At 39.6% G+C, this 18,542-nt stretch overlaps 1 protein-coding gene across 2 annotated transcripts; it reads right to left on the bottom strand.

The window, feature by feature from the left end:
• Positions 1-1,479: 1,479 nt before the first annotated feature.
• On the bottom strand, positions 1,480-18,304 carry tmprss13b (transmembrane serine protease 13b). 2 transcript variants are annotated; one of them, XM_017713860.2, is made up of 13 exons: positions 18,186-18,304; positions 15,494-15,683; positions 12,892-13,008; positions 12,632-12,748; positions 11,754-11,880; positions 10,562-10,657; positions 9,595-9,638; positions 8,361-8,523; positions 7,095-7,273; positions 6,491-6,589; positions 5,295-5,437; positions 3,136-3,291; positions 1,480-2,525 (listed from the first exon to the last, which is right to left on the bottom strand). In XM_017713860.2, the coding sequence occupies exons 1-13, from the start codon at positions 18,213-18,215 to the stop codon at positions 2,511-2,513; spliced, it is 1,476 nt and encodes a 491-aa protein (XP_017569349.1). In that variant the 5' UTR covers positions 18,216-18,304; the 3' UTR covers positions 1,480-2,510. The 2 variants fall into 2 exon arrangements, with proteins under 2 accessions (XP_017569349.1, XP_017569350.1); XM_017713861.2 differs by having other exon boundaries at positions 12,892-13,005.
• Between the last annotated feature and the right edge of the window lie 238 nt (positions 18,305-18,542).

Here is an 18,542-nt window from a genome sequence, read left to right as displayed (position 1 = left end):
TGTTGATTCCCACTCAGACCACAACTAAGGGCAAATGGAGACATTTCAGTACATGGCTTCACCCTGACTTAAAATCTCATCTTATTTGGCCTTTATAGTCGTCTCTCAAACGTATGCGAGGCTTAGCTGATGTTTCACAGGTGGGGATCCATGCATTGTGATGGAATTCAAATTCTTTCTTGAAGTCTATGATTAAGAACTCGAAGCAGTTTGAGGGAAACGTGATGATTTGGGTTTGCAAGCTTGACTCTAAAAGACGTCATGAGGCAAGGTCAATCTCAAAGCCATGTCTGGTAGTTAAATATCAATGAAATGAGGGATTCTTGCCCCAGTTAATCATTGAGGGTTGAGGTGTTTAATTCTGATTCAGCAGGTTTATCTAGAATGGCCATTTCTTGTCATACCACTTCGAATGAGTTTGTTTACATCTTATTGACTTAATTAGGCAACTGAACATATCAACAAATAGTCTTCACTATTATTGTCTAAAACAAGGAAAAGCACACATGTACAATTACTCTACAATTACAGAGAAGTCTGCTTCTCTGAGACATGGGCTTGCCTTTTTAACACAAACACATAAAAATATGTGTGAACACATGCTTTTAGAAATGTCATTTGGCTGAGACTTTAACCCATAGTGACTTACACAAGCTAAAAGCAACAACAGGCCACCTGGAGCGGCTTTAAATGACCTTCTTCAAGAACGAAATGGCAATAACAAGGCGTTATCAGGTGGCTTTCAACTCATGACCGGTGGACTGACGAGGCTTTGGACCTCCAGGCTACCACAGTTCTGACTGTAAAGAAATTTCTGCGTATATACACACAACTGTACAGGCCTCATTACCTCGCTGATGTTTCGTGTAATGGTCAATGTTACAGCACTTGCATTCTGTTCAAGAACAGAGCCGTTTAAAGCTTTGGTGAGTTATTGTAGCTCACAGGGGAGTCAAAGAATCATTCATCGCGGCATAATAAGAAAATACATCAAGGCAACAGTGATTTTATATATCGCTATCGTGGGAAGAAAATCTTGTATCTCCACTTGTTGTTCAGTTTATGACATAATTTGAAAATACCTGTTGCTCTTTACATTGTTTGTAAATTTCATGATGAATGCACCAAAAGAAATGGCCCAAAATGACTTGGTAAAAAGTCTGGTTCCACTGACTTACATTAAAAGTAGAATAGTTTTTTTCCTTCTCCTGTAAAGTTACCATTTTGGAGATACGAGATTTTGATCCGACAGAAGTGGTATTTTTATATATATATATATATATATATATATATATATATATCCATCCTAATTTTGCTTTTGTACAACCCCAATTCCAATGAATTTGGGACGTTGTGTAAAACATAAATAAAAACAGAATACGATGATTTGCAAATCCTTTTCAACCTATATTCAGTTGAATACACTACAAAGACGAGATATTTAATGTTCAAATGGACAAACTTTGTTTTTTGCAAATATTCACTCAATTTGAATTTTTATTAAGGTCATGATTTATTGTGGACAATGATCTAATATTCAAGTGGTTTCGGAAATAAATCAGATCCTTGAATGTCAATAATAGGAAAAAAACTAACCCAATTGCACAATTAAAGAAAAAATTAATAAAAAGCACATTTATGAATTCATTAATTGACTCAACAGTGGTTTTGTCCACTAGAGGCCACTAGTGAAAGGCCAGTTAGTATTTCTTAAAAACGTCATTCAGAGTGGTTTGATGTGAGATGTTCCGTTCTAGAGACACTAACTGAGTAAGAAACGTTCACATTGGTGGTGATAGGAACCAGACGTCTGACCTCTAAAAGCACCGTCACAAAAAGTGACTGCATGAAATAGGGTTAGACACATTAGTAACATTTCAATAGTTTTGGTCAATTTTGGCCTAAAACTGCTGTTTTAAATTCTGTTTGAGGTGGAGGTGTATAGGCAGGACACCGTGAAGCAAAGAAAGAAAACCTTTTTCCCCCCAAAGAAACCTAGACTATTTTACCATCAGTGAAATTACATATAAGCATAGGACGACACTTGAGGGGTTCACTGGTGGTTTGAATAGTAAATAAAATGACTATATTTGTGTTGTAGTCATGGTGACCCCTGGTTCCCATCAGCGCCACCGTAATGACTTCTGAGTCAGTAAGTTTCTCTGCAATGAACTGTCTCTCACCAAACCACTCCGAGTGGCTTTGGTTACCTCTCAACAACTCATTTACAAAGAAATGTTTCAGTAACCCAATGTTCAACCTGAACCCTTGAGCATGACTAACACAGACAGTCTCAATGAAATGTCCATGAGGTGCACATGCAAAGAGAACGAGGGAGTCAGGGAATCAATTACTGTTGATGAATCAGAAACAAACCACAAATAAAATGACCCAAATAAAAAACAGACACTGAAATGTTTCCTGCATTTAGCAAAGTGATTTGCTGTGGTGCTGCCAAGGCCTGTGCTTCCCTCCGGCATGCCGTAAAGTACATTCAGAGTGCTGAGTGGTCAGGGCCTTTCTTGCTATCAGAGAGAGAGAGAGAGAGAGAGAGAAAGAGAGAGTGCAGTTAGTTACAAATGGCTAAATGCTGATCCGTTTTTTAGAATATTGCATTTAAGATAATCCACTTTTCAAAAGAAAAGACAAAGATTTCATTAAAAAAAAAAAAGATTACAAGCTACAGAGAAAATGGGCCTCCTAACAACCACCTGGAGGACCTGGCAGAACCCTAAACGGCCCCCATCAGATAAACAGCACTTTTTGAAAACATTCACTGTGAGAAGACGACTCAGCGCTGTGGGTCTGAAAGGATGTGTAGCTGTTTAAGAAGAACCTCACTGAGAGAAGGAGACGGACACATCAAACAAAGAAGCTGAACGATGGACTGACCACCCCAGAGTCCAGACCTGAATCTGATTATTTGGATGGTGAGAAGCAGAAAATGCTAAACCAAGGTCTAAGCCTGAACTTTGGAGGTGTGTCTGCAGATTCTTTGAAAAACTGAGTCTGCTGAAATGAATAGAAGCTGGAATAAAGGTAAAGAGTGACACAAACACTCAAAAGAAAATAAAGATTTTTAGACGTTGCGGCTTCTTTTCTGTTAAGTCTATGTTTTCTGTATGATGCGTTTACCTCCATCTTGCTGTGTATCCATGTTAGCAGGCTGTGTACATTGCTGTAAATGCCAGGGCTGTTCTTTCGGCCACAGCCCACTCCCCAGCTGGTCACTCCAGTGAGATACCAGCGTCCATCACTCTCTTGACACACCAAAGGACCACCACTGTCCCCCTGCAGAAGGAGAGAATTTATTTCAGATTTAGAAATTCAGACTGCAGCAGCCACTGTATTTACCTGTGCAGCACGATTTTGTTCACAGTACTAGTTAACATACAGTTTCAGAAACCACATTATCAAGTCTTATTGAGATTAATTAGATTACCTGTGACCCTTATTAGTCCCACAACGGGGAAATTTCACCGTTAACCCATTTAGCCCATCCGTGCAGTGAAACACTACATACACACTAGTGAGCACACACACTAGGGGACAGTGAGCACACTGGCCCGGAGCGGTGGGCAGCCCTATCCGCAGCACCCAGGGGGGAGCAGTTGGGGGTTAGGTGTCTCGTTCAAGGACCCCTCAGGTATGTAATGTCGGCTCTCAGGATCAAACCAGCGACCTTCTGGTCACAGGGCTGGTTCCCTAACCTCCAGCCCACGACTGACCCAAGGTGAACAAGGTGAGTTTCTGATCATTTAGGCATACAGTTTGCACGATGCTAATTAGATGCTAATTACGCCTTCAAGCACTTCCATTACTTTGTCTTGTGGCTCAGTGCAAAATTTGCATATCAAACAAACACAGATTTATGAAATAGAAGGAAAATACAGTAACTTAATGTGGCCATGTCAATAAAGCTACTTTAGCTGAAAGGCATGAGGAATAATTGCAGATGTAAGAATTTAAAGGCATTTTTGAGCTACAAGATGGCAGGAGCAGCAGATATGTCAACATATTTGTTTTTCTTTGAAGGTTATAGTGATGTGACGTATTATGGCGAGCAGAAGATCATCTCAAAATGCACATGTTGAACCTTGAGGTGGATGGGCTACAACAGCAGAAGATCACATCATGTTACACTTCTGGCAGCCAGGATTAGAAAGCTGAGGCTGCTGTGGGCACAGGCTCACCAAAACCAGAGCTGAAGACTGGAAAAGCCTAGTCTCATCTGATGAATCGCAATTTCTCAAGGCTCACAGATGATAGAATCAAAATTTGGCACCAACAGTATGAATCCATGGACCCAACCTGCCTTGTATTAACAGTCCAGGCTGGTGGATGTGGTGTAGGGAACGTTGTTAATGCCAATCAATCCTCACTTGAATGCCATTACCTGTTCAGTTATGGTTGCTGACCCTGTGCATCCTGTAATAACCGCAATTAACCATCTTCTAACGGTCACTTCCAGCATGATAATGCATCATGTCATAAAGCACAAGTCGTATCAAGCTAGTTTAACTAATGACAATAAGTTCCATGTTCTTCAGTGACTTTCCCAGTGACCAGAAGCTGAAGCTGTTTTAAGAGTAAAGGGAGGCCCTACCCATTATTAGTGTAACGTTCCTAAATGCTTGGTGAGTGTATCTGCATATATAGATTTCCCTTCTGTCCAACTTGTATTTGTCACTTAGGGAAATATATGTGATGTGTATGTCAACCTATTTGAAATTAGCCATTCAAACATGGGGCAGGTATGTCAGCCATGTATACAAACCTATACAGTGGGGTCCAAAGTATGAGACCACTTTGAAAAACGGGGTTGTTCTTCATATAATACAAGAATAAATAACCGATTTTTTATTTTTATTTTGGAAAAACTAAAAATAAAGAAAAGTAAATGACGAGAAATATTCAAGATTCTGCTCTGTCTTCAAATCATTCTTTGTCATATGTTTTCCATTGAAGCTCAAGTTCTTAAGATATCATTTCATGAAAAACATTGTGTTCAATTAAAAAAGAACGTTTCCACTACTGGCCTCAGACTACATTGTCTACAATAGGTGTAACACATCTTAAACAATATATGACAGTAAACATTATTCATATATGGATAGCAATATTACTCATATAGGCTTCTTGTTATATAATAAAGAGCTTTTTTTGTCTTTATTTCTTTCACACACTCACTAATGAAGTGAAATAGCTGCATAACTAGACTCTAAACCCTGTACACGGTAAGCTTTGCAAAGAAATACTCAGAATATGAAACAAATGAAATTAAAATGTGTTACCTGGCAGGAGTCACTCCCCCCGTTGAGATCTCCTGCACACAGCATGTTTTGAGTGATCCGCCCGTTATAGACCTCAGCGCCGTTACACACTGAAGAGTCGATTATATTCACTGCCACCTCCATCAGCTTACTGGAGCCAAAGCCTGGACGCACCCGAGTGTACACAAAGATATATACATAAAATTACGATTATTAGATTAAGTGACCCTTACTAGCCCCACAACAGGGAAATTTCACCTCCGCATTTAACCCATTCATGAAGTGAAACACCACATACACACTAGTGAGCACACACACATTAGGGGGCAGTGAGCACACTTGCCCCGAGCGGTGGGCAGCCCTATCCGCAGCATCTGGGGAGCAGTTGGGGTTTTGGTGCCTTTCTCAAGGACACCTCAGTCACATCCTGTTGGCGCTCAGGGCTGAACCCTAACCTCCAGCCCATGACTGATCTAAAAGGTTGTGTCACCAGTGGGATATAAATAATACATAAGTGGGACAAAAAAATAATAGAACGTAATGATGTGCAAATCATGTAAACCATATTTTTAAAGGGAAATACTACAAAGACAACATATCAGATGTTGAAAGTAAGAAATGTTATTGTTTTTTGAAAAAAAAATATTTTGAATTTGATGCCAACAACATGTTCCAAAAAAGTCGGGCAGGCTGTTTACCGCTGTGTTTCATCACCTCTTCTTTTACTTTCTGTAAGTTTGGGAACTGAGGAGACACTGCTGTAGCTTTGAAAGTGAAATGTTTTCCGTTCTTGTTTGTTACAGGATTTCAGCTGCTCAACAGTTCGAGATCTCCTTTGTCGTATTTTTAATTTCATAATGCTAAATGTTATTAGTGAGTGACAGATCTAGACTGCACGCAGGCCAGGTTAGCAATCAGACTCTTAATACGGAGCAATGCTGTAATATATGCAGAATATACTTTGACATTTTCTTGCTGAAATAATCAAGGCCTTCCCTGAAAGTGACGTCATCTGGATGGCAGCTTATGTTGCCAAAACATGTGTTTTGTTGCCCCTGTCCCAACATTTTTGGAATGTGTTGTTGGCATCAAATTCAAAATGGACATATATTTTTCAAAAAACAATAAACTTTCTCAATTTTAGCATTTCACTTGTTGTATTTGTACTATTTTAGGTTTAAATGGTTTGCACATCATTGAGGTTGTATAATACACACCTGCTCCTTCAAACGTGGCGCCAAAGCCAGACGTCCAGCATTGCGTATCTACAGAGACGGTCTGGTCAAATGCAGGAAGACACACAGGCTGGACTGTACCTACAACAGCATTGCACACACAATCATCTCAGTGTCATACACACATAATAAACAGCAATAACAGTCCATTGATATTCATTTGGGTTCATTCATTTACTGGAAAAAAAAGTAAATAAAAGTTTTTTTCCCCAGCTTTTTTATTGTCAAGTTGACATAACATCTATCCCATTTGTAAGATTTGCGCTGTGTCATATCTTCAGTATTAAGTCACGGTGATATACACCAAGCTGAAAAGTCAGTTGTTATAACATCATTTCACCTTAAAAAGTGGCGGGAAAAGTCAGTGTTACCTGACATAGGTGTTACGTCAACTTGACGTCAACCTTTATAAGTGTTTATGTAGGTCTTTGTCAGTTGTCATGGCGAGCTTATGTAGGTGTCATGTAGCTTTAAGAACACTGCCCTACGGCAAAGTTTTAACTTTACTGTACCTATTTGTGACGTGTAATGGTTAATTCCAGTAATAAGTGTGTATGCATGTGTGTGTGTGTGTGTGTGGACTGACTGGACAGGTTGGCGGGAAGGCTGAGTTTGAGGATGGCGATGTCGTAGTCGTTGGTATGGGAGTTGTACAGTTCATGCAGTGTGATCTGCTCTACAGAGTACGGCAGGGGCAGCAGGTACTGAGACACCACACCCAAATACACTCGCCAGTTACTAGGCACCTGCCTAGAGGCGGAGTCTCTGAAGAGGCAATAGAATAACAGTGAACAATGTCAATGTATCCATCCATTCAACCAGGTGTAGATCCAGTCTTTCATTCATTAGACCTGCTAATAAAATTCATTAACATCCAGTCGGCTATTCTGCTGTTTTATGGATCCATCCCCTGTGGCTCACCTGTCCATTCATATATCAGTGCACTCATCCATCTCTCCACTATCTATCCACCGATCCTTCCATTCATCTGTTCATACTTTGGTCCATATCTTATCCATCCATCCATACACTCATCTGTCTTATAACCGTCCTTTCATTTATCAGTTCACTGTCTATGCCTTATCCATTCCTCCGTTCATTCATCTATCCACACATTTATCCCTCTATCCATCCACTTATCTGTGCACCCCATATCTTGTGTCCATTCGTTCATTAATTCATTCATTCATCAAGTCATCCCTTTATCCATCCAATCATCCATCTATTCATCCACTCATTATTTCTTTCTTCCATCCATCCATCCATCCATCCATCCACCTGTCCATACATCTATCAGTCCAGTCGTCCATTCATCAAGTCATCTCTTTATCCATCCAATCATCCATCCATTGATCAAAATCACTATTTCTTCCGTCCATCCATTCATCCATCCACTCAACCAAACATTTTTTTCTCCTTCAATGATAAAATCATCCAGCTTTCCAGTCATCATCCCTCCATCCATCCATCCATCCATCCAGCAATTCATCCTTCTATTCACAGCTAATCCACACATCCATCGACTTATTTATGTAGCCGCTCATCCATCCAAACTTCTAGTGGCTTGTGGACTGATCAGCCCACTCACCCACGCAACTCTCCATCTATCTGCCCATCTGTTTATCCATCCATCACCCATCTCTCTATCTATCCACTCATATCTATTACTTTATTTTATCAATCTATCATCATGTCCATTCACTAATCTTTCCATCCACATGTCTGTTTATCTATCCATCCACTCATTCATCCATCAGTTCATCCTTCCATCCAACCACTGATCCACTCATCCTAATATATCCAACTCCCTCGTCCTTTTCACCCATTCAGCCTCTTGTTATGTGGTTCATACTTGGGGAAACAGTGTGCGGCGGTCAGTATGAAGTCCTGGGCCACCAGAGAGCCTCCGCAGGTGTGAGATCCCTTAAAGTGCAGGCTGGCCTGCCACGGCCACTGACCCAGTGCTGCCACGTTACCCCCTACGATCCTGGAGGAGGTGTGTGGATGCCCACAATCTGAGTCAAGAAGAAGAAGAAAAAGACACTTTAGCAAAGCAGTATTTTTAACCCTCTACTGCAGAGGTCACTAACAGAGTCCAGACCCAGATTCTGTCCTATGCGGACCAGGACCTTTAACCGATCATTTCAACAAGGTTTTACTATTTTAATTCTGGCTTTTATGGTAGCTTTAGGGGGATCTCACAGACTCACAGAGAAAACTGACAATAAATGTTGTTGAAATGTTACTGAACTGGACTTTATTTGATCAGATATTCAGTTGTTGACTGTATAAGATGCTGATATAACTTCTAGGCTACCTCAGTAAACAGTATATGGCACTGAATCTTGATGCAAGTTAGACTTTATGATGTTCTGGACCCTTGAGGAAATTTTCTCTAACCGGACCTTATTGAATTTTTATTATATACCCCTGCTCTATTGCAAGGTGTTGCCACATGGCAACAATTCCTTTAACTTACTTTTACTAAAAAGCAGTGATATAAAATCTGTGTTTACCTATTTAATTGTGGAAAAAGGATTTTTTACTTTGAAAGGACACATATTTCATGACATTGCATGACCAGAAATTTTTATTATGATGTTATTACCAAACATTCCAAATACCAATTGAAATTGTATTAATTTCCAATATTTGTAAACATCGGCTCATACATTTCACAGAGTACAAGTTGCATTTGTTTGTTCTTGTTTCCAATAAAAAGATAAAAGGATGTTTTTAGACAAATTTTTATTTATTTATTTAGATTTTTGGTGTTATGGTACAGTTGCACAAATGGCAACAATTTACCAAATAACGCACATTTTTTGAAAAATATGTGTGTGTATATGTAATTTTTAAAAAATGTTGTGCGTTACTTGGTAAATTGTTGCCATTTATTTATATATATATATATATATATATATATATATATATATATATATATATATATATATATTTCCATTATTTAAGCAGTTTCAAATAACAAAAAGACATTAAACATTTTTTATCATTTTTAAGTTAGAATTCATGCAGTAGAGGGTTAAGTACTGCACACACACTGAGGCTGGTGCAGGTGAAGAACTCACCGCTGCATAGAAGAGATGCTGTCTGCTGACCTGGACACGTAGAACTGCAAATACACAAACAATGTTAATCAAATGAGCCAAACTGCTCTAAACCAGTTTATGCATGCAGGCATTTTGATTTCTAAAACATTAGGAAATCTTTTCTGAAGAAACTGGTAAAAAAAGAAAAAAGTTTACTTACACTGTTATAAAAGTTAAATAAGCATCAGTTGCTATTTCAATGAAAAATATGGAACCTAAAACTTTTGGCATGACACTGTGACACATCACTTTATGTACTAGTGGCTGGAAAACAGTCATATACAGACATTAATGCAGTTTGTTATTGTTGCTATTTTTAAATATTCTAATAGACAATATTATTATTCATCTAAAAATATGCTCAGCTACATAACTGAGTCTAATTTGGCTCCTTGAAAAAAATCTGAATTTAAAATTTGGCCACATGGTGACTTTATATAGTTTCCTGCATAACAATATTAGGATCACATTATCCAAATCTATTTCCTAGTGAAATGGTAACATGAGCAAAATCCCCTATCTCCAAAATGGGAAGTTTACAGGAGAAGGAAAAAACCTACTCCACTTTTAATGGAAGTCAATGGAACCAGACTTCCAAGTCATTTTGGGTCGTTTCTTTTTGTCTGTTCTTCATGAAATTTACACACAATGTAAAGGGCAACAGGCCTTTTTTGAACTATGTCTAAAACTGAAAAATGGAGATACGAGGTTTTCTTCCGACAGCAGCGATATGGAGCTAAAAGCTGATGAAAAACTGTTTAAAGCTCCAACCGGGGGCTTCAGAAATTGCATCACAGGTGCAGCTGCAGGGTCTCTCGGTGAGCTAACAGAGAGTATTGCTACAGTTTAAAGTGGTAAAAAGGAAAAGAAAAAAAAAACTGGTTTACTGGTTTCACCACTGACTTATTTGTACTGGTTTCAGTGTTTTTATGTGAAAGACTCTTACGTGACTTTAAGTCTTCCCTGTATGTTTTCTGTGGACTGATCACTCACAGACAGGAACGAAGATGAGGTTGAGGTCAAGGATCCATACTGATAACTCCTGTACAACACAAACATCCAGATTAAAGTCACTGTGCTGCAGTGGGAGCACAGCTTAAAAGAATACTCTAGCATTTATTGTTGCAATAAAAGGTGATTTAAGGCTTTAAGACCATCACATCCGTATGAAAAGCTGTCTTTCACATCAACTCAGATCCAGGTCGAAGCATGCTGGCCACTCAGAGCTGTTATTATGACTGCAGTCCTATCAAAAGTGCATCAGGGTGGTGCCAGAGCAGCTCTTCTCGCTCGTGGTGGAGCACAAAATCTTATACAATAAGCAACACAGCAACTATAAAAATGAAAAGGTTAAAGAAAACGTACGGCCAGCTATGGCTGAAAAACTGAATAACAACCAAGCAATTATAGCCAAGGTGCAAAATACAGGGGTTCCTGGACCCCATAATTAACCTCCTGGACCCCTGAATGCCTCAATGTACAGTGATGTTGTGGTGTTCAACAGGATAAAATAGATGCCCAGATAAAAAGTCACCATCATCATCATCTAAGACGCTTATCCTTCCACGTCATGGGGGTGCTGGAGCCTATCCCCCCTGACCCTGGACAGGTCACCAGTCTATTACAGCACACGGATTCAGGGAAAGCTCATTGTTTAGCCAGCTTAAACCAAAGAGCAGCATAGGGCCATTCTTGATATTCTCATTTAACTAGAGATGCAGCACTGGTCTGCCTCAGGAGGGCGCTGTAGCCAAGCTGGCTCACTCAGTTATCTGGCCAGGATACCCCTGAAAAACTACAACCGAAAAACAAAGGGGGATTTCACACACTGACCAAAGTAAAAGAAGTGACTGTTTATAGTTGTTTATGGAGGTTTATTCTAGCCAGTTTGTATCACACAGTAGTTTGGAAAGAAAGAAATCAAACAAAAAGAATCAGACTTGATGTGAAGGTTCCATTTAAATCCTCATCAGTAATTGACGTGAATAGGCCTGTAATTAATAAAATACTTCTAAATCCATTATGACAGTATTAATAGGTAAGTGTGGTTCAGCTCTGCCTTGTGAGTCTGCAGTGCCGTGTTTCAGCAAACTGCTGGGCTGTACGTTTGTGTCTGAGTGTAATAATCTTCCACACACACTCTGAATCCGAGCTGCTGGCAGATTTGGTCAGCCAGGCTCCGGTTCCAGCCCGCAGAGCAGACAGGAAGAAAGTGGCCGGAGTTTGAAGTCATGACTTGGAGTTCGTTTCCTGCTCCGAACCGGACTGCAGAGACAAGAAGAGAACAGAGGTCATTCAGTGCAATACTACACTCGAGCTCACCATGTCAGTTTCCAGGTTAACCGCAACTAAGCCACATATAAACAGCCGAGGTGAGCACTATTTTAACTGATTCCTATGGACAGCCTGGATATTCACGTCAAAATGATGCCACAGGACATCTACAATAACAATAACACTATGGCGCATTTTGTTTCTCTGTCAGCAAGACTACAGGCCAGAGATTCAGCCAAGAAGAAGACAATTCATCCCACAGTTATTACTTTAGACCGTAAGAATGACACTGCAGATTCATACTGGATTAAAATCACACACTGCAGATTCATACTGGATTAAAATAACACACTGCACATTCATACTGGATTAAAATAACACACTGCAGATTCACACTGGATTAAAATAACACACTGCAGATTCACACTGGATTAAAATCACACACTGCAGATTCACACTGGATTAAAATCACACACTGCAGATTCACACTGGATTAAAATCACTCCACAATTATTACCGTCAGACTGTAAACCTACACACACTGCAGATTCATACTGGATTAAAATCACTCCACAATTATTACCGTCAGACTGTAAAACTACACACACTGCAGATTCATACTGGTTTACCATAATGCAGTTCAAAATGATTCCAGCTCAATTATGGCTAAAGTGGTAAATCCACATAAATGCATTGCCATTGTGATGGTTTAAATGGTTGTTTTGTTTCTATTGAGACTGACCGCAATGTGATTCATCACTGCCCCGCTTGCAGTCTCTGTGTCCATCGCAGCCAACAGCTGATGATGGGCAATTGTCCACTTCTGACCCTTTAGATGCCAGCAATGCACTGTAATGCACTAAAAGAAGCCCAAAGCCAGAAGACAGTCCGTAAATACCACTCATAGCTCACTGTTAGCTTCTTTAAATGCACAATGAGTCAGAAATCACGAGAACAGAGATTTATATGAAGAGGTGTAAAAGTGAAGAGAGCCTCTCGTACCTCCTAACCAGATGGCTAATCCAATGACAACCAAGATAAGGAGGAAGCCTCCTGAGCCTCCATAGCAGCGAGCTTTCTTACTTCGTGTCACCACTAGACTGGACCGGGGCAAGTCTGCTGAAGGAGGAGGAGTTGAATGCTGTTATGAGGAAGCCTTGAATCTCCAGACTGGATATAATAACTTTATAATAGGAGGGAAAAAACAGTAGGCCTGCAACTAGATTTTTGAGATTATTCCCCATCATGCACCTGGTGGAAATTTACAAGCAGATAAACACTTTTCCCCGTCCACTCTATAGCGGTGCAGATGGGAAGACACGTTGGCCGGGTGTATAAAGATCTGGGGCTCAGCTCAGTTCACTGTAGAGCTGTATACTCTGGCAGATCATCGCCCAGAATCTTTTTAATGAACCTGTAAAACGTGCAGTGACGTTCTAAATTTGATATAAAGATTTACACATCAACACAACATGCAGAGATTCAGCATTGCTGATGGACTAAACCATAAAAAAACAAACCAAATAAGAAACCACTGAAACAGAAAGGAAAAAAAACACTGATGATTCTTCAATAATGCCACTCTTATAAAACTCTGTTACACTCGGTCAACCTGAAATATAAAAGCAGTCAGTTAACATTTTCAGTTCATTTGATTTTTGTATTAAAACCGGGCAAATTTGCAGCTTTTACAGAGATTTCAGGCACTCATGCCTGCATCTCTCTCTCACTCGCAAGCACTCATGGGCACCCTGGCCTGTCACTATTTGCATGGGCCAAGACTCAAAACTTACAATAATATTAAACATGTTTGATTTTGTCGCAGCGCCAGGACGAGAAAAGGACTTAACTGACACCACACACTAAACGAGAGAGATGACGCGAGCACAATACGACTCTCGTGATTTTATTCCGATGTTGGATATTTGTCTGCGACAGTGAAATCACTAGAAAAAGCTTGGTGTAAGGCCGGCATAAGACAGTTTAATAAGAACGGTTGGTGAATGAGGCCCAATGCTCTTCACTTGTAAGTTAATGTATATGATATGATGTTTCACACCAAGCATTTCTGGACCATTTCTATTGGTCCATTCTTAATGAAATACACAATATAAAGGACAGGAACACTCCAGATCAAAGGTCTTCCAATCTGGACCTTGAATCTAGTATCCAGTCCTGGATTTTGCAGCCACTCATAGGTATGACACACGGAGGCCAATTAGTTACATTAATAGTTCAATTATCTACTGTTGAATACAAAACACAGGAGCAGAAACTGGATTCGAAAACCTCTCCTCTACAGGAATCCGCTATTGCTGAGGTATTGAGGAATTGAGGAATTGAACTGCGGGCCTTTCATTCATTTTTACACGGTACTGGATTTTGTAATCACTATTAGGTGAGATACCAGACGGCCAATCAAGAACAAGAACACTGACTGTTAGGGGTGGGCAGTAATAAATAACTGTCGCATCCCCCCACTTTAAGGCACATGATGCCCGACATGTAACCAAAGCCCAGCAGTGAGGAGCTGAACTTTACCCTCCTCTGCTGTCCCTGCAGTCTGGCAGAGCGGCGCTAGGAGCTGTTAATGAAGTGATGCTCTGTTTATTTCCGGGTTGTTTCATTTCGTAGGGAAGATTTCAGCCACTACAACTGGTTACTCAGTTCCAAGGGGCAAGAGAGACACTTGAAAACAAGGGGTAGTAGGAAAAAGAAGAAATGAGATCGGGCCAGTTTTCATGTCAATCAGACAAGCTCCACCCACATTTTCAGGTGGGGGTTGGAAAAAGTTCCGATATGGTAATTATTAAAGTTCAGCTTCTTAGGCTTCTAATGATGACAGATTTGTGCAGATTCTGTGAAAACTCAGGAACTAGTTCACACTCAAAAATTGTAAAATCCGTAAAATCTATAGAGATTTTTAATATGGGCAAAATGGCTGTTTTGTGAGCCATGACATAAGTAATCAGGAGAAGGAATTTTGTCTCTACGACATATGGTACAGAATCACCTGCCGAAAAAGAAGAAGAAAAAGGAGAAGAAGGAGAAAAATCCTAAGAATTACAATAGGGTTCCAGCACTTTGTGCTTGGACCCCTAATGATAATGTTACTAATACATTTTTATTTTCAACACTTGTTGTCCAAAGATGCTTTGATGGCAGAAAACAAGAGACTTAAATCGACAATAAAGACAATATTCAACTTTTTGAGCTCACTAACTTAACGAATTCTGGTCTTTTGTCCCTAGAAATGATCCAGGTACTGTCCACAACAGGACGATTCTATTAATTATGTATGGTAGTGAGCATGTTTTACACTAATGTTTCTATTCTCTGGTGTATATCCATGACGGCTCATCGCCACTCTCAGAACCGTAGACGTCACTTTTAAAGTAATCTAAAAATACCAGCTGCTGTTTACATTGTGTGAACAACTGACAATAAACTGACCAATCAAAATTGCTCAAAATTGCATGAAATAAAGTCTCTTTAATTTAAAAGTTATGAACCTTGGTTCCTCCTGTGAAGTTAACACTTTGGAGATTTGAGCTTTGGTTCTGCCGGTGATGATACATGTATGTAGTGTGTATTTGTATAGTACCTGGTTGAACTCTGGCTGTAGGAGCTATAACAGGTTGGGGTGTATGTGGTGCGGGTATTTGGGGCAGATGGTGGTGGATGTAGAATGGGATGATGGCTGGAGCACTGGGCAGTGCCTGGATGTCCACATATGAAGGAGGGGGTTCATTCGGCTTCACCACAGAGTAATACGGAGGGGGATTTTCTTCACACTAAAAGGAAAACAAATCCATTTTTAAGATGTAATGTTTTCCTGCATGCTCTGTGTCCATCAATACAATACAACGTTCAAACGTGATTTTACCCCAATCTTACATTAGCAGTGTGGAGAGGGAATATTGCATGTAGGTTGCCAATGTAAAAAAAGCACGTATCATATTTCATTAATCCACGATGACGTGTTTCTGTCCTGCCATTACTGACATTGGCGTGCATGTCTGTTGTTACAAGTCCAGTCTTGATTTGGAAATAAACAAACCTGTATCATGTTCATTGCACTGATTCATCCTGAAGGTAAAGTGTATTTACAGTAACAACGTAAAAGGTGTGTTCAGAACATTTTGTGTTCACACACCCGGCATAATTACTGATTACAGTTTTTGACATAATTTGAAAATGCCTGTTCTTTATATTGTGTGTAAGTTTCATGATAAAAGGACTAAAAGAAACATCCCAAGATGATGATATAAAAACAGAAATTATATATATATATATATATATATAAAAGCAGTAATTAAGTTTTCATGTTCATCACTGATGTTGCCTTGCTGTAGGCGAACTGGTCTTGCACTTGGTTTCTGCATGGAAGTGTAGTGTTGCGTGTTGCATTGTTTGTAAGTTTAACATTTACACATCCAGAAAACTAATTTTGATGTGTTTGTGCAGTTCATTTTATACATTTTATGTTAACGTACAAATCAGTGTGGATAACAGATTCGCAAGAAACATACAGTATTAAACAAAAGAGACCAAGCATTGCTTCTTAATTTTTTTGTAAGCCAATCACATCAGACCTGTAAATTGTAATCCATTCATATCAGACCTTGTAAGTTGTAAGCCAGTCACATCAAATCTTGTAAAATGTAATCTAATCACAACAGACCTCATAAATTGTAAGCCCATCATATCAGACCTCATAAGCTGTAAGCCAATCATATCAGACCTTGCAAGCCAATCATATCAGATCTCGTAAGCCAATCACATCAGACCTCATAAATTGTAATCCAATCATATCAGACCTTGTAAGTTGTAAGCCAATCACATCAAATCTTGTAAAATGTAATCTAATCACAACAGACTTCATAAGTTGTAAGCCCATCATATCAGACCTCATAAGCTGTAAGCCAATCATATCAGACCTTGCAAGCCAATCACATCAAACACACATACCAGCTGTCATAGGTTGTAAGCCAATCATATTAGGCCTGGGGGATATCTGCTTTTATTTTCTGTGCAATTTATCTAACTTTGAGTTACATGCAAAGACACCAGTACTTGCCATATATGACATGACATATTCTTGTTTACAGTAATGTATTGTCAGTGAAAAGGTCATATATTGTTGATCATAACACAACCATATCTTCATATTCCTCAACTTGTTGATGGAAATTAAGAAGCAGCAGCTCCATCAAAGGCCAGTCAGATGATAAGATTTTTACCAGTTTAAAAATGAATCAACTGATCGCTCATTATTCCCTTGATTTCTTGTAAATCTGACTTTATTAAAGTTATTGTATCACTAAACACAAAGAGCTGAAGCAGACTGACAGGACTGAAGGAGCAGATCTGATGGAGGTTAGTGATCAAGACATAAGTGAGGGAGAGTTTTCTAAGCTTTCAGTTAAAATTAATACTAAAATCAACACGTATCACTATGAACATGAAGTCTGTCATCCAGCTTATTGAACATGTCAACACAGCAAAATGACACTCTAATTGTACCAACTATACTAAGGTACGATACTGTCACTGTGGTGGTACCTTCAGGAGTACATCCCAGTACCTTTAGTCAGGGAACATAATTGTACCAGAATCCTTTGAAATTATATTTTCTAAGTTTTATTGATTCCACACACCCCGTCTCATCTCCAGGCTTTTTTATTGTTCTGATTTAAAACATTTGGTTATGAAAAGGTACAGATATCTACTTTCCCACTGGGAAAAACTCATGTAAGGTTCACCGCTGGACCTTAAAACCACTGTTGTACCTTTGAGGGCACACTTACATTGTTTGTACCTTGATGAACGAATCATGTTACTGCATGGTACATTTATTTCTAACAGTGTAAGACTGAACTGAGCTATAATCTCTATATTTGAATAATATGATTAGCATCTTGCAGCTTATCTGAGAGAGAGGAGAGAGCAGTGCTTGACTTCAGCACCTTTGCTCAACCCGTAAGTGGACAGATATGGTGCTTAAGTCATCCTAGCTCTGCATTAAATACAAGCAACAAAGAGGCATGAAGTGGGCCAATTTGATCGTTTTTTGACACATTTTCTGGTTGTTGCTGCTCTAAAAGTTCATGATGACTAGACATGATGACTGCCAATAAAAAGGTTCTCCTGGGGAACATGCCTCTGGACCCTACGGTACAAGCTTAGCCCCCACCCCCAAGTGGACCCTCTGAACAGCATACGCATTTCAGCTGTTTCCAAGAGCCCAAGCATGACCTCCCAACAGTAATAACACAATAAAGAGTGAGATCTACCTGCACGTTGTGTGTCTGTGTGCCGTCCATCAGAGACTCAGATGAATAGAAGTTGAAGTTTGAATGTGCCGTGCCAAGAGTTACCTGCTCCGTCTCTCTCCGTCTCTGTTACTTTCCAATGTCACCCATCCCTGTTATCACTACAGCAAACCCAAACTTCCTTAATAACCCTGGTCACCTGGCCTCCTCTATCTGCGCGTCCCTATCCACCCCGTTCCTTCTCGTCCGACTGGTTTGACAGCCGCCACTTAGAGACAAAATTTGCTTCATAGTGCAAAAACAACAGATCATGTGCACATCTCTGCTCATATGCAGTGAAAGGTGATATTTTTGAGTGAACTGTTTTTCTTTCAAACA

Source organism: Pygocentrus nattereri, chromosome 23 (assembly GCF_015220715.1).
Source record: "Pygocentrus nattereri isolate fPygNat1 chromosome 23, fPygNat1.pri, whole genome shotgun sequence".
NCBI classification, from domain to species: domain Eukaryota; kingdom Metazoa; phylum Chordata; class Actinopteri; order Characiformes; family Serrasalmidae; genus Pygocentrus; species Pygocentrus nattereri.
Note: the sequence above shows the minus strand (reverse complement) of the source record. Positions and strands in the feature narration are given on the sequence as shown.

Excerpts from the sequence above, each read along its gene's own strand:
- tmprss13b (XM_017713860.2), bottom strand. The coding sequence starts at position 18,215 with ATGGACGGCACACAGACACACAACGTGCAG. Across the intron at positions 9,639-10,561 it reads CAGGGAAGACTTAAAGTCAC|TTCTACGTGTCCAGGTCAGC; the intron begins GTAAGAGTCTTT and ends GTGTATTTGCAG. Across the intron at positions 8,524-9,594 it reads AGCATCTCTTCTATGCAGCG|ATTGTGGGCATCCACACACC; the intron begins GTGAGTTCTTCA and ends TTCTTGACTCAG.